Below are 12,819 nucleotides of genomic sequence, written 5' to 3'. Positions count from 1 at the left end.
AAAGGAAGTTGGAGGAACATTTTTCAACTTTATTTCTAAAAAGAAGTTACATGCCTTTATTTAAAAATCAAAACTATTATTTACAATGATAAATCTGAATAAATATGTTCTCCCTAATGGTGTTTGAGGGTTGAAACATATTTAGTAAGCAAAACAAGGAGGGTGTTTGTCCACTTCTCTTTTGCCCACTTAATGTGGCCAGACCCTCACTTCTAAAGAAAAGATGGATTAGCATGTTAACAGAAGACAGGGTGAGAAAATGTACAGAATAACAAATAAAGAGCACAAACCTTTCCAAATCATTATTTCAGCTGCATATTATTATTCATTAACTGACAGACACTGCAGATTAAGCCTGTATCAGCCTCTTTTACGCTACTGAAAAGAAAAAAATTGTAGGATTCTACATTAAAAAGAACAAAAAAACAAACAAACATGGTGCACAGAACAAAAAAAAGCAATTATGACCTCAAGTGGCAGGTTGTGGAAACAAGTAGGGTACCAAAAAGAAAAATATATAGATTCTTCTTTCCAGTATTATAAAGGCTTTGGCTGTTGCAACCTTTTCTTCATGTGCAGACTTTGCCCAATATAATTGTATTGTGTGCCTCTGTTGGTGCTCTGCAAAACTTAAGTATAAAATTAGACCTTTTTTTTTGATATTACAGTAAAAAGTTAGAAGTAAACAGTTTCATTGAGGGCAGACTGATGGCATGATGTACCAGAAACAGTGGAGTATACAAGGCGGGGAAGTTTGAATAGTACAGAACATCAATAAGGGCGTAGGAAACAAAGGTAGAGAGAAGGAAAAGGAGGGTTATGAGACAGAAAACCTGTCCAGACATAATTCCACTCCCTACAAATAACCATAAGGAGAAAGTAGAGTGTTTCTTTTTTAATTTAACAGGTACAAGAGTCAGGACCTAGTATGGACAGATGCTTTAGGAGGAGTGGAGGAAGCGGTTGAAGGCGTTGTAGGCTGACTCCAAGTCGAACAGCATTTGGCGCACCTGATTATCATCCAGCTCATCTGAGGCCGACATGCTGCTGAGGGTGGTCAACCTGACGAGAAAAGATCAAGATATAGACATTTACAACTACACATAATCCATTTCACACCTACATTTTGGAGTTGTTGAACTGAGTTGTGGTCTTACTTATGAGTACATTTACTGAAAAATCATGAAAAAATGTACCCTAAAAATGATAGATTGCCAACCAACCAACCAATCCATCTACAATGTTCTGAGGTGTAAAAACAATATTCCAGTGACCACTTTTACAAACAAAATTAAGATTAAAACATGATTTTATTCATTCATATTCATTACTAAAAATAGAAATATGTTAAACAATAAGGTAGCAGGATTGTTGTTCTTGATCTAGTTTTTGTCTGACATGTTGTACCACATCTTTCACCCACAACAGATACTCTGCTGGCATGTCCATCAGTGATATGGTGTTAGTTTACCATATGGACACCTCTCTGTACAACCCTCCATATCAGAGCAGCTACATGTGTGTTCTGTATGTGTCACCAGACACATAGAGAACATAGCATCCTGCTCTGAACTGGCACGATGCTTAACACTATAAAGACCTAGTGGCTTAGTGTAACTAACCAGAGGCTGACTTTGTCCTTAGCCTCCGAGTCTGGAGGCATGTTGCTCATTCTGTTCATGGTTTCCATCAGCTCCCTCAGGTCTGGTTGAATCTGATCCAAAGACAAAGAATCAGTCAGATGTCCAGTTAAACAATTGTTGACATAAGTCTGCTAAATATTCAAGTTTTACACTTAAAAAAAAAATTACCTCATCCATGGCTCTGATCTCCAGTCTCAGCTTGTCCATCACAGTGATAAACAGCTAAAGGTAAAGAGAAGATGTGAGAAAATGACAATGAGACAAACTGTTTTCCAGCTTTCCCTGTCAGCAAAACAGAGGTCACACAGTCTTTGCATGTCTGCCTGCTGATTTTATTAGTCTGAATGACTGTATGAGTTGTGATAAAAACTGGCAGTGGATACAGCTGGCACTACTCGCTCACATCTTTCAATGACTGACCAGAGTATGGGCCAAATTAAGTGAAACCACTTCAGCCACTTAGTGCTTGAACTGAATACACTACATCATTTGATCTAAAATACGACTGCAACCATTTATATTCTGGCACTAAGCCCAAAAAAGCCTGCCGTCTGCACTGACTGAGGATTAATATACGAGATGAGAGAAGACGTACAGAGACTATATCTGCAATGCAGCGGTTCAAGTTGCCCTTGTCATCCTTGATGGTGATTGGCCGATCCTCCTTAATCCTTTCCATGGCTAGTGGGCAGTCGAGCTAGGAGACAAAATGACGAAAGCAAGACTCTTCATAACATAACACAACAGAAAGCAAATCTAGCTTCAAGTATGTGCATGAAAAAAAAAAAAAAAAAAAAAACATAACCTAAAAATCAGTACTCACTCTGTACTTCCTGCAGAAATCATCGATGGAGCCAACGTCAGAGCCCTGCACCTGTTTGAAAGCAGCCTTATACTGAACCAAGAGTCTGGAACAGGAAGCAGTGTACCTAAACCGGACAAATTCTGCACATTAATATAGGCATGCATTGAAAATCACAGGCAGCATTTTTGTCCATTTTCTTTGTAACTCACTCATTAGGTGTGACACAGTCTTTGATGTAAGCTTTCTCCAGGGCCTGAAGGGTCTTGACGACAGCAAACAGCTCTGCCATGTTATCGTACCTTAGGAACAGGGTTGATAACAAGGTGTTACAGCACTGGTTACAATATGAATCCCTGAGTCACGTCGTGTTCATATAAGACAGGTTCCTGGTAATATATCCGTCACTTACTTCTCTCGTTCTCTTGCATTTTTGTATAATTTCACTTCCTGAAAAGACATGAGACATATGGTGATGGCATTGCTATGACTAACATGTGGAATATTCTTGATACTATTCCCAGCTTTAATTCAGTTTTAATAAAGAATAGGCATTACTAGCAGTCATAAAAAAAAGATACATTTGATTTGATTTAATACAAACATTCAAAAGTTATATTTACCTCATATAACTCAGGTTTATTGGCTGGAGCTGTTGGAGAGGAGGAAATAAGTACATAATTTGAGTGACATGTACAGGTATTTATTTGTGAATGGACTGTGTCTGAATAGTTTGCATACCTAGTTATTAGGCACATAATTTAAATATCTTACCTCCTCCTACACCTCCTGTAACTGGAATCCCATGGAACATGATGTCGGTGTATCAGAACTTGATCTGAAAAAGTGTATTGTCACATTAAACCCAAGCTATGTACATTAATTGCAAAGTAGCAAAACACTCCAGCAAAGGGACATTTGATAAGGCCATGTATTCCAATGTTTATATATAAACCAAAATTTTGTTCTCAGTAGTATCTGTTTAAAACATATTTTACAAGTTATCTTTCTTAGCTTTGGGAGTTTGTCCTGACTTGTTTTATTTAAAAGATCCAAATCTGTCCTATTGATATCATGCACATCCAATGCAAGTGCTGCTCCTTTAATACTGAATGGGAGAATAAGAACAGAAACAGTGCTTCCAAGATTTCAGGACTTAAGGACATTTCCTGGATCATCCCTTGTAGCATTTGGGGTCAATAAGACCCAAGTTGAGTTATGTTCAAACACAACTTCTAGAGATGCATCAGTATTCAGGTGGCTTGTCACCTGAGCTAAACAATTCTCTGGGTGAAACTCAGGTGCTCAGCAATATGCTATTACAGCATCATAACCTAACAAAATTCAATTGGATCAACAGTTAGACAGGTCTCAAGTCAGGTTTATATTATGTGTCAATAGTTTTTAGCAAAGAACAAATACATCATTTAAATTTCCCCTCTACTCAAAAATATGTTTTTCTTCTTGTTCCTACAGTTGAATGTTTTAGCTTCACTGTGCAGAATGACGTATGTGCAGAGTCTGACACTAGACGGCTGTTTTCAACTTCAGCTGCTGAAAGTGGAAAGTTTATCTCACTTTCTATCCTGGTCCAATATTCAACTTACAGAAGTGTGATGTGGAAATTTGAAGCCTACAGCGCACAAACACTGAGAAAGGACATTACAGTGAAGTGGGAGACATCTTGTCTCCAACAGTTAAACTTCTGAGATGAAATATATTTGCATATTTATAGATTCTGTTATTTTTAATGAGGTAGACGGAGTAGTTGTAGTGTTAAGGACTTCAACAAGATAACTGAACTTTTTTGTGGAAAAAACCATATCAGACACAAATTATTATTTAAAGTAGAGTGTTTTATACACATCTTAAAACATGTCATGTTAATTATTTGGTGCCCAGCTTCGTGGACTACATGCTCTGAACTAATAAACTCCACAGATATGTTGTGCCATCTATGAGAAAGCAGAATACACCATACAGAATCTAACAATGCTGAAACGTTGAGTTGAAATAAATGGTTGTTTGTCATAACATTTACATTAAATCTACCTGATGAAGAAAGCCGATCACCACCCTTCAGTATCTTGTTTTGCCAAACTAGCTAACCCGGAGTTAGCTGTCGCGGCTAGCTCATAAGCACTTCCTTTATGATTTATTACGTCTGGGACAGAAAGGTGGTGATTTGTAAACACTAAACTCTGTGTGTGTGACCACTGCTCTGTTAACATGCCTTATTTATACTATTACTAGTTCTATATCAGTGTTAAATCGACGAAATGACAAAACATTTCACTTACCCCTTTTCGACAAACTGCTGTGACGTCAACGTAAACACTCCCTCCTGTAAGGACCAGTAGACGTCAAAATATTAGGTGTCCGCCGTGCCTTAATAAAATGGAATGCTTTAAAAAAAATACGGGCATATTAACAGTCACAAATTTATTTTTTGACATATTGGGTTTTAAAGTAGGGTTTTCAGCAAAAATTAAATATTTAGGGCATGACCACATTCAATGGTTTTCATACAGTCAGACGCCACCGGCAGCCCGTCGTCGACGCGGGAGACTCAAACAAACAGTTAGTGGAGACAAATAACTGTTACCTGAATATAAACATAGTTAGCTGAGTTAGATAAGTAAAGGTACGCTGAAAAGAAGCCTGAAAAAAGTCCTGTTCATCTTTATGAGGTCAGTTAAGATATGATAAGATAATTTGAGTGATTTGGCGAACTACAGTGAAGCTGTGATTAGTAAATATTAACGCTGCCTAGCCTATAGCTGTTGAATAAATTAGCTATTTGACACGAACCACACAGAGTAGTTAATTATGAGGATATAGTATGAATTAAAAACAAGGAAAGTCACCCGAAAATAGGCACTGATAGTAAGCTGTACATAACTTTAAAACTAACGTCGTTACATAATATTAGGACATGTGAAAGGCGGTCGGCACAAAAGCAATTCATACAACAACTAAGTTAACTCACATAATAACGTTAAGTCTTGGCTCACAATTTTCGTAGTGGTCATTAAAGCTTTATCAGTCAGGACATTGAAATAATTAATCTTAAATGCAACTGTAACTGGAATATCATATTGCTTCTGATAAATTACACCACGACTTTATTTAAAAAGACTAGTTGGTTGTTTCTCACAGCTCCTTGTTGAAAAACTGATGTTTTGTATAATACGTTGCAGCTCTTCTCATCAGTCTCCATAATGAAGACCTCCAAACCAGTGCTGCAGACCTCTGCTCAGGAGGAATGTGGTGTGTGGCTGGACACTGTGGAGCTGAAAGCTAAAGCCAAACAGGTAACTGGAAAGCAGCCTGAAATTCAGGCTATAAGTGGCCAGTTTGTTATGACTCACTGTATCTCAATACATTCAATAAAATAAACTCGGAAGCTGTTCATAATACTCACTGCCACTTACAGTATATCAGTAGTAGGAACTTCATCTTATCAGTAAACTCTTACACTGTTATTACACTTATCAAGTGTTCTAGTTGGACTGTAATTTATTTTGCGATTTTGTTTGTTTGTTTCAGAAAAGAGTTGCTCGTCCCATTTCTAAGCTGCTGAACCCGTTCATTGAGGGTAGAGGATACAGTTTGGCTGTGGCGCTCAACTTCACTCAAACCAAAATAGAAATGCCAACGACTAGACAGACATCCATATCATCCTTCTTTGCACCTCAACGCAGAGGTAAGTTTCTACAACTCTGCTACCATCAGGCTGCAGAGACACATTAGGATTATTATCGTCTACGTCAAAATTAGTTGGAAGCTGGTAAAGATGCAATAGACTGTTGACTTGATTAAATGTATGAATTACCACATGGCTAACATAACTCTTTCTTATTCCTTTAAACAAAAGTTCTTAACAAGATGTCTTCATCTGAAGCACCAGCACGGTCCACCTCATCATCTACCTCAGCTGATCCCACACCCATAGCATCTGGTACAAAGCGCAGACGTGATACAGACCGTGAGATGTCTGATTTTTATGACTCAGAGGACCAAAAAGAAAATGCTGCTGTGGATCATGAGTGGAGATGTAAAAATGTGACTAAGCCTGAAGCAGCAGTGTGGCAGGAGCAGGATGAGACAAGCTATTCGCCTCCTCAAAACGTGTACTGTGAATTTGAAGAAGAGCAGTCTGAGGAGGTAAAGCTACCAGAAAGAAAGAGAAGACTCATTGAAACCTCGTCATTGCCAGGTGACAGTCAACCTGTTCCGCAGGCGTGGAGTCAGGACCCATTGATGGCCTATGACAGTCAGTTTGACCTGACTAACCAGAAATACACCAGAGCAAAGGACTTTAACGACTCTGAGCAAAGTTTCCTCAACAGTTTACAAAGTGAGGAGGCCTTTGTTACTCGGATGGATTTGGAAGGGAAAACTTCTACTCAAAAATTCTTTAAACACTTCCATTCTTCTCAGATAGATGATGAGAACGTATACAGCAGGTCATTGTCTTCTAATTCTCCAAGCAAGCACTCACCTCTCTCTCATCTTGGACCTCTTTCAAATCGTAAACAGACAGAACCAAAAACTGCATCACCTCAAAAAAATATCCCAGAACATCTGAGGAAAAAGGCAAATAAGGAAGAAATCCTCGACTCCCAGTTCAAATGGATAAAACCAAGTAGCTCCCCGTTAAAAAAACGAGCAGCAAATCAGCAAGGCAGAGAGGTTGATGAGGACAGTCTGGCCATGCTGTTCACCCAGGACTCTGAGGGCTTCAGGGTGATAGCACATCGCGGTCTGCAAGCCAGGAGTCCACTTAAAGATCAGAGTAACATAAGTACTTGGACGGCGAAAAGAAGTTGTGCTTATAAACCTGTGTTTGAGGAGGACGAGGAAGACGAGATTCTCTTTACTCAAGATTCTCAGGGAAATATAGTGATCAAACACTGAGAGAAGACTTTGAAACTTGGTACCAGATGTTTTACTGTATGTGGATTGTTGGTCTGTAGTTTTTTAAGCACATTTGTGCCTCTTCCACAATGTCAAAGCTTGAAACCAGTTGTCTTTTCTCTGACTGGCTTCTTACCTTTCTTCATCTGTAGATCTTTTAAAACGTTCTGGAGGTTTCATTATTTTTTCCATGTCGGAGCTTGTTTTTGTTTGTTTGTTTGTTTGTTTTTTTGTAATGCTACATTATTTCTTCCTGTTTGGTCTGTTTATCCCACAACTTCTTTTTGAAATAACACTGACAAGCAGGAATTGAGGGTTTTGATTTTATTTGAAAAATGATACACAATTACATCAAATTGTTTCCATGTAAATTAAAAGTTTTGAAAAGTATTAGTGGTGTGCAGGATCTTTTCCTTTATGCTGGTGCCAAATGCTATATGTTAATACAAAACAGGGTGATGTACAAAGTAATATAGAGAATAGGCAGTGATCAAGTGTGAAAGTTACCCTTACTGTTATTAAGCATTTCAGTATTTTAAGGCATACTAATGCAGTGCTCGTAACTTGATATCTAAATATTCAAAGATATTAGTAGCTGAGTACTGAGTTTATTATTTTCATCATTTGATTTTATGTCTCCTACAGTGTGTCTGATTTACATTTATCTGAGCTGATTAATTATACTTCACATTCAGCATGATGCATTAGTAAGACAGTGACATCTGCCGTTAATGCTAAATATACTGAGCAGTGTAGCATAAACTTTACTCACTAAGTGAAATAGCATCATGTGACTAACATGCACTATACACATTGATAAAGAGGTAACCGAGACACACTTCATTAAATAGCACAAAGACAATAATCTGACATGTAACTCCAATATCATTGTGCTTGGCCACTGAATGTTGTTTATGCATGTTACATTATCTTTAGTATGTAGATTAATAATGGTCGTAACTGTAATCTAATAGCATTTAGAGAAACTGTTTTGAAGATAATGAGATTCTGAAGATGGGCAAACTGCTATATGTTATATATTCTTACATAAATGCCTTTATTGTTGTGGCACAGAAGTGTTTACCTTGTGAGGCAGCTGGATTCACAAGATTACGTGAGAATCCATCTTGTCAGGCTTCAAGTTATGCGCATGTGTCCAAACCACCTGTGGTTCAGTTCGATCAGCGTCACGAATCCAGCTGCCTTGCAAGGTAAGACGGTGATAGACGGATGGTTCATCCAATCCGCCAAGTACCTGCCCTTTTCCAAACAGTTTCCAAGGATGACTTCTCAGATGGTTCTGTGTAACAAACCATCTGACGCATCAGGTTACAGAAATGTAAGAAAGGGTAAATTTTCCTGTGTATTTTGTGTATTGTATTTCTATTGTGCATTTTGTTTTGTAGATACGTATAGATAACTGACTTACTGACTGGTTCATTGCAATCAACTGTTTCAAAAGTGCTAGAGAAACATCTCATGAGGAAACAAATACAGCAACAATGTTTTGACTAACGGATTATTCATGTGTAAAATCCCTTTTATATCTCTAAGATCCAAAGAAATCAGAGGGACAGGAAGATTTTTTTTTTTAATCAAAGGTGATAATGATGATGATGATGGTGGGGATGATGAAGTATCAATCAGCCTGCGATCTCATTGGGTTCTGTCACCAGTTTGGATCCATCCCAAACAGTCTTGAACTGCTCGGGGACCGGGAACTCTCTCTGTAAAAGGACCAAGAAGATGTAAATACAGCTGCAAAACAACAACCGCACGCATTAAAATTAAGGGAAGACTTGAGTTAATACGCGCTCTTTTTTTATCCTACACCATCTCCGACACTCACATAGTCGTCGTCTCCTTTTGGTACCAGGATGTTCATCTCAGAGCTCGTGGCGCTGATGATGTCACAGTTGAGGGAGTCCTTACTCAGATAGACCTGGCAGCCCTCGGTTTTGTTGATGGAAATGGTGGGAACTCTACCCAACACCTGCAGGGAGACAATACTATTTTTACACTTGATAAAACAAAAATATCTGGCAGATATAGAAAAAAATGGGAATATAACCCAGCTGGTGCCTGCATTTAAAGCAACTACGCAAATAAATGCACAACTACAGTAAGTCAATAAAAGTTCCTTCATTGTGAGCATTACCAGTTTTAAAATGTAGAATGAGTCAATTAGACCCTGATAACAATTGTGACAAATATCACTGTTACACTTAAATATGAATAAATTAGTTTATTTATAAGCTATATTTTTAACTATTTTGATTTAACCAGGAACTCTCTTGAGATACATTATCTCTTCTACAAAGGAGTGTAAAATAGGAGTCACATAGTTGTACGAAAACACAGATTTAGCCTAAAATCTTTAAGATCCATCTCTAATTTACAAACATAACTGACATTAAATTAGAAATATTGTGTCTTTTAAATGTTTCGCTCACCTGTAATTGAACAGACTTTGAGTTGATGATCTCCACAATCCCAACCACATTCTCAAAAACCAGACCCAGCTTCTTACAGTTGTCTGGAGAGAGTCGACACACACACAGGATCAGGAAATGGCGATATTTGTCTTTGGGAATATATATAAATAAGACATGAATGGCTTTTCAGCTCTGTTTACAGGCAGCTCACCTATGATGATTGAGTTAATTTTGCCCTTGACCTGCACGGTGGAGTTGTTACAACCGAAGACGTAAACCACTTGTTTTAGCTCTGTCTCCTCAATCACAAGGTCGTGTTTCTGCTCAAAGTTCTCCTACAACAACAACAAGGGAACAGATTCAGTCAACAAACTGTGATGTAATAGATGAGACGCCACCTGTGATTAACTGATTCTTAGCGCATTAGCGCAGTCTGACCAGCATTTAAAAATACAGGAAATGTGTGTGAGTGGGAAGCAGGATGGATACTAAAAAAAAGGAAGATAACCTCATTTCAAGGATGATGATAGGTTTAATGACCTTTGGGAATGCTTCCTGAAAGAGGAAGTAAACATTTCACGTACCACCCTCCATTTCTTCCCCTCCAGCTCCAGCAGAGGGGGTTTTTTCTGAACGGCCGCTCTGGGTGAGTTCACAGGCGCGGCTTTCTTGCTTTTGGTCGGTGTTTCTTGGGAGCGCAGATTTGGGTTCTTATGGGTCTTCTTGTCATCTGAGACGTGCTTCAGACCTACAGATGCAGAATATGGAGATAAATTAGGCTGCAAATGTAGGTCTGCGGCAAGGATTTTAGAAATATTAAAGTCATGATCCTTTATTCCCCCAGCAATAAATATCCTACCCACCTTGGAAATACTCAATTAAACACCAACTAAACTCTTAGTATTTAAGAAAACAGTTCAATCAAATATTTTATAACTTGTATCTTCCAACATTATGGTCTAAAACTTTCTGTACACTGCTTTTACTTTCATTTAATTTGGGTTTTTATTTTGTTGTTGCCCAAAAGCTGTAAATTTTATAAATATTTAGTGTAATTCTGTATGTAAACTCCTACTAATGTGATTAAAAGTAAGACATATAACTAAGGACATGACTTCTGTCTCCTTAGTGGTAGCTGCGACCTTGTGCATCTCCAAATTGTATAACCTTTCTCTCCATTTATTTCTTGTTGATAAATTATTGTAACCAAGTCTAGAGTTCAGTGAAAGTTCATACAGTAGCACAATACATTTATATTACCATCGTTAACATTTATGACTTTATTTATACAGTATATCTGGAAAACAGAATTAAAAAAAAATCCTCAAGATACAGGTTGAGGTTAGTACACCTGTGCAGTCCCATCACTTCCGTGGACATGATGTGGATTGAAAATGCTGCTATATATAAAAGCAGGTGAAAACTTCTGCTCACCTGTCATTGTTTTCATAACCTAAACAGTGAATCTACCTTTAGTGATGTCCATGCCCTGGTTAAGCTGGGCGAATAGCGCAGAGTGCTGGGCCGCTGCACTGCCGCCCTGGGGCTTGGAGTCATCATCTGTGAAGACTGGAGGAGGGCCGGGAGGAGGAGGAGGAGGCGGTGGACAGGGAGCACTGGGGGCAGTGGGGGAGTCAAAGAGAGAAGGAGGAGCAATGGGGCCCTGCGGGATGAGGAAAGCCGAATTTTAGATAGCAGCATTTATCATGAGAGAAAACACAGAGGTGCCAGGTGATTTATGGATAACGGGCGTAGTAACAAATCTCTCCATCAGGGGGAGTATTGCATAAGAAATATCTTAAAGCAATAATTGATGTCTTTTACTGCAGTATATGGGACGTGACAGACCATCATGTGTCTGTGTTCTGAGTACATGTCGATATGACACTTCTTTTTTTAGAGGAAATAATGTTAATATAAGAAATACTGAGATGATGGATGGGGTTGCACGGTTGCTCACTTTTCTCTTTTTAGTTCCCTTTAAGTAGCTTCAAGATGATTAAAACCATCTTATTCCTCTCTGTATGTTAGTGGCACAGATTGTATTACATTATATATTAGATTGTTCCAGCGCTTTATTGAAGCTACATGATATTTATACCAAGTGAAATATTCAAACCCACTCCAGACTCCACATCTCCAAAATTCAGCCTGACATATTTGGTGTCTTTGTAAACTTTTGGATCTGCACAAGAATTTAAATAAAGTTTCTTGAAGAGTTTGAGGAGTACGAGTTTGTCTTGAGGTTTAATAAGGTCCTGTAATCAAATCATTTCCAATCCACCCTGATGTGTAGAATGAACAGCAAACACACACACACACACTCATGACAGGGGTTCAGAGGGTTGAACTGTCACATTACGCGCTTCTGAGTACAGCTGAGACTACTTGACCTTTGACATGAGGCACATGTGTCGTGCATATTGCTCAACAATGCTGACCTGTTACACTAAACAGCTCAGTGCATACCTCTGGATTAGAACCAGTTTGTGTGTGTATGTGTGTGTGTGTATGTTCATGCATGGCTGTAAAACTGTCTGACTACTTCTTTGTGTTCATGCCTGCCTGTGTGTTTGTGCATGTATGTGAACACGCAAACATGTTTGTCTGAGCCCGCCAAAAAGTAGCTTCTTTGTGAGACGGCGTTTTAAATTTTTGGGGAGGCATTTGGTCCATTTTGTTCATTTTTTGGAAATGCATTTCATTTTCAATTGTGATAACATACTGTATTTTAACAATTGATTAATAATTTAAGTGTTTTTATAAGCAGAAATGCCAGACAATGTGTTTCTTGATTCTCAAAAATGAGGATTTGCTACATTTTGTATAAATATATTTAATTTTTGTACTGTTAGTTGAAGAAGACAAGCAATCTGAAGATGTTTGAAGGCATTTTCCACAATTTTCTGACATTTTATAGACTTAACGAGTAATTGAGAGAATTAACTGATAATAAAAAATAAATGTTAGTCGCAGCCCTGCTTTACACTGTTGTTTTGTGGTCAAAAGTCACTCTACT

The 12,819-nt window shown here is 38.2% G+C and overlaps 3 protein-coding genes across 4 annotated transcripts in view; 1 reads left to right on the top strand and 2 right to left on the bottom strand.

Annotated features, from left to right (window-relative positions):
• Positions 1–880: 880 nt before the first annotated feature.
• vps28 (VPS28 subunit of ESCRT-I) lies at positions 881–4,840 on the bottom strand. Of its 2 annotated transcripts, none has more exons than XM_042434909.1 (10): positions 4,746–4,840; positions 3,220–3,283; positions 3,069–3,097; positions 2,858–2,895; positions 2,658–2,747; positions 2,467–2,572; positions 2,239–2,340; positions 1,812–1,865; positions 1,623–1,714; positions 881–1,062 (listed from the first exon to the last, which is right to left on the bottom strand). In XM_042434909.1, exons 2-10 carry the CDS (start codon positions 3,257–3,259, stop codon positions 942–944), a joined length of 672 nt encoding a protein of 223 aa, XP_042290843.1. In that variant the 5' UTR covers positions 3,260–3,283; positions 4,746–4,840; the 3' UTR covers positions 881–941. The 2 variants fall into 2 exon arrangements, with proteins under 2 accessions (XP_042290843.1, XP_042290844.1); XM_042434910.1 differs by lacking the exon at positions 4,746–4,840 and adding an exon at positions 4,498–4,702.
• A 133-nt stretch (positions 4,841–4,973) lies between these two features.
• On the top strand, positions 4,974–7,755 carry LOC121912650. The gene is made up of 4 exons (XM_042434907.1): positions 4,974–5,135; positions 5,646–5,759; positions 5,995–6,151; positions 6,323–7,755. The coding sequence occupies exons 2-4, from the start codon at positions 5,667–5,669 to the stop codon at positions 7,363–7,365; spliced, it is 1,293 nt and encodes a 430-aa protein (XP_042290841.1). The 5' UTR covers positions 4,974–5,135; positions 5,646–5,666; the 3' UTR covers positions 7,366–7,755.
• Positions 7,675–12,819, bottom strand: part of cap2 (cyclase associated actin cytoskeleton regulatory protein 2) — a 27,235-nt gene continuing 22,090 nt past the window's right edge. The window contains exons 8-13 of the mRNA XM_042434906.1: positions 11,271–11,463; positions 10,385–10,548; positions 10,012–10,135; positions 9,819–9,901; positions 9,215–9,358; positions 7,675–9,092 (exon numbers count right to left, since the gene is read on the bottom strand). Coding sequence (XP_042290840.1) covers positions 9,009–9,092; positions 9,215–9,358; positions 9,819–9,901; positions 10,012–10,135; positions 10,385–10,548; positions 11,271–11,463 — 792 coding nt within the window. The 3' untranslated portion in view covers positions 7,675–9,008. The remainder of the gene's footprint in view (positions 9,093–9,214; positions 9,359–9,818; positions 9,902–10,011; positions 10,136–10,384; positions 10,549–11,270; positions 11,464–12,819) is intronic.

This window comes from Thunnus maccoyii, chromosome 15, assembly GCF_910596095.1.
Source record: "Thunnus maccoyii chromosome 15, fThuMac1.1, whole genome shotgun sequence".
Classification (NCBI taxonomy): Eukaryota; Metazoa; Chordata; class Actinopteri; order Scombriformes; family Scombridae; genus Thunnus; species Thunnus maccoyii.
This window is presented reverse-complemented; position numbering and strand designations above follow the sequence as displayed.

Bases quoted from the DNA above. Each gene is read 5' to 3' on its own strand.
- vps28 (XM_042434909.1), bottom strand. From the start codon at position 3,259: ATGTTCCATGGGATTCCAGTTACAGGAGGTGTAGGAGGAG. The intron at 2,896-3,068 runs GTAAATATAACT...ATGTCTTTTCAG, and splicing joins ATAAACCTGAGTTATATGAG to GAAGTGAAATTATACAAAAA. The intron at 1,866-2,238 runs GTACGTCTTCTC...CTTTACCTTTAG, and splicing joins GCATTGCAGATATAGTCTCT to CTGTTTATCACTGTGATGGA.
- LOC121912650 (XM_042434907.1), top strand. From the start codon at position 5,667: ATGAAGACCTCCAAACCAGTGCTGCAGACCTCTGCTCAGGAGGAATGT. The intron at 5,760-5,994 runs GTAACTGGAAAG...TGTTTGTTTCAG, and splicing joins TGAAAGCTAAAGCCAAACAG to AAAAGAGTTGCTCGTCCCAT. The intron at 6,152-6,322 runs GTAAGTTTCTAC...TTTAAACAAAAG, and splicing joins CTTTGCACCTCAACGCAGAG to TTCTTAACAAGATGTCTTCA.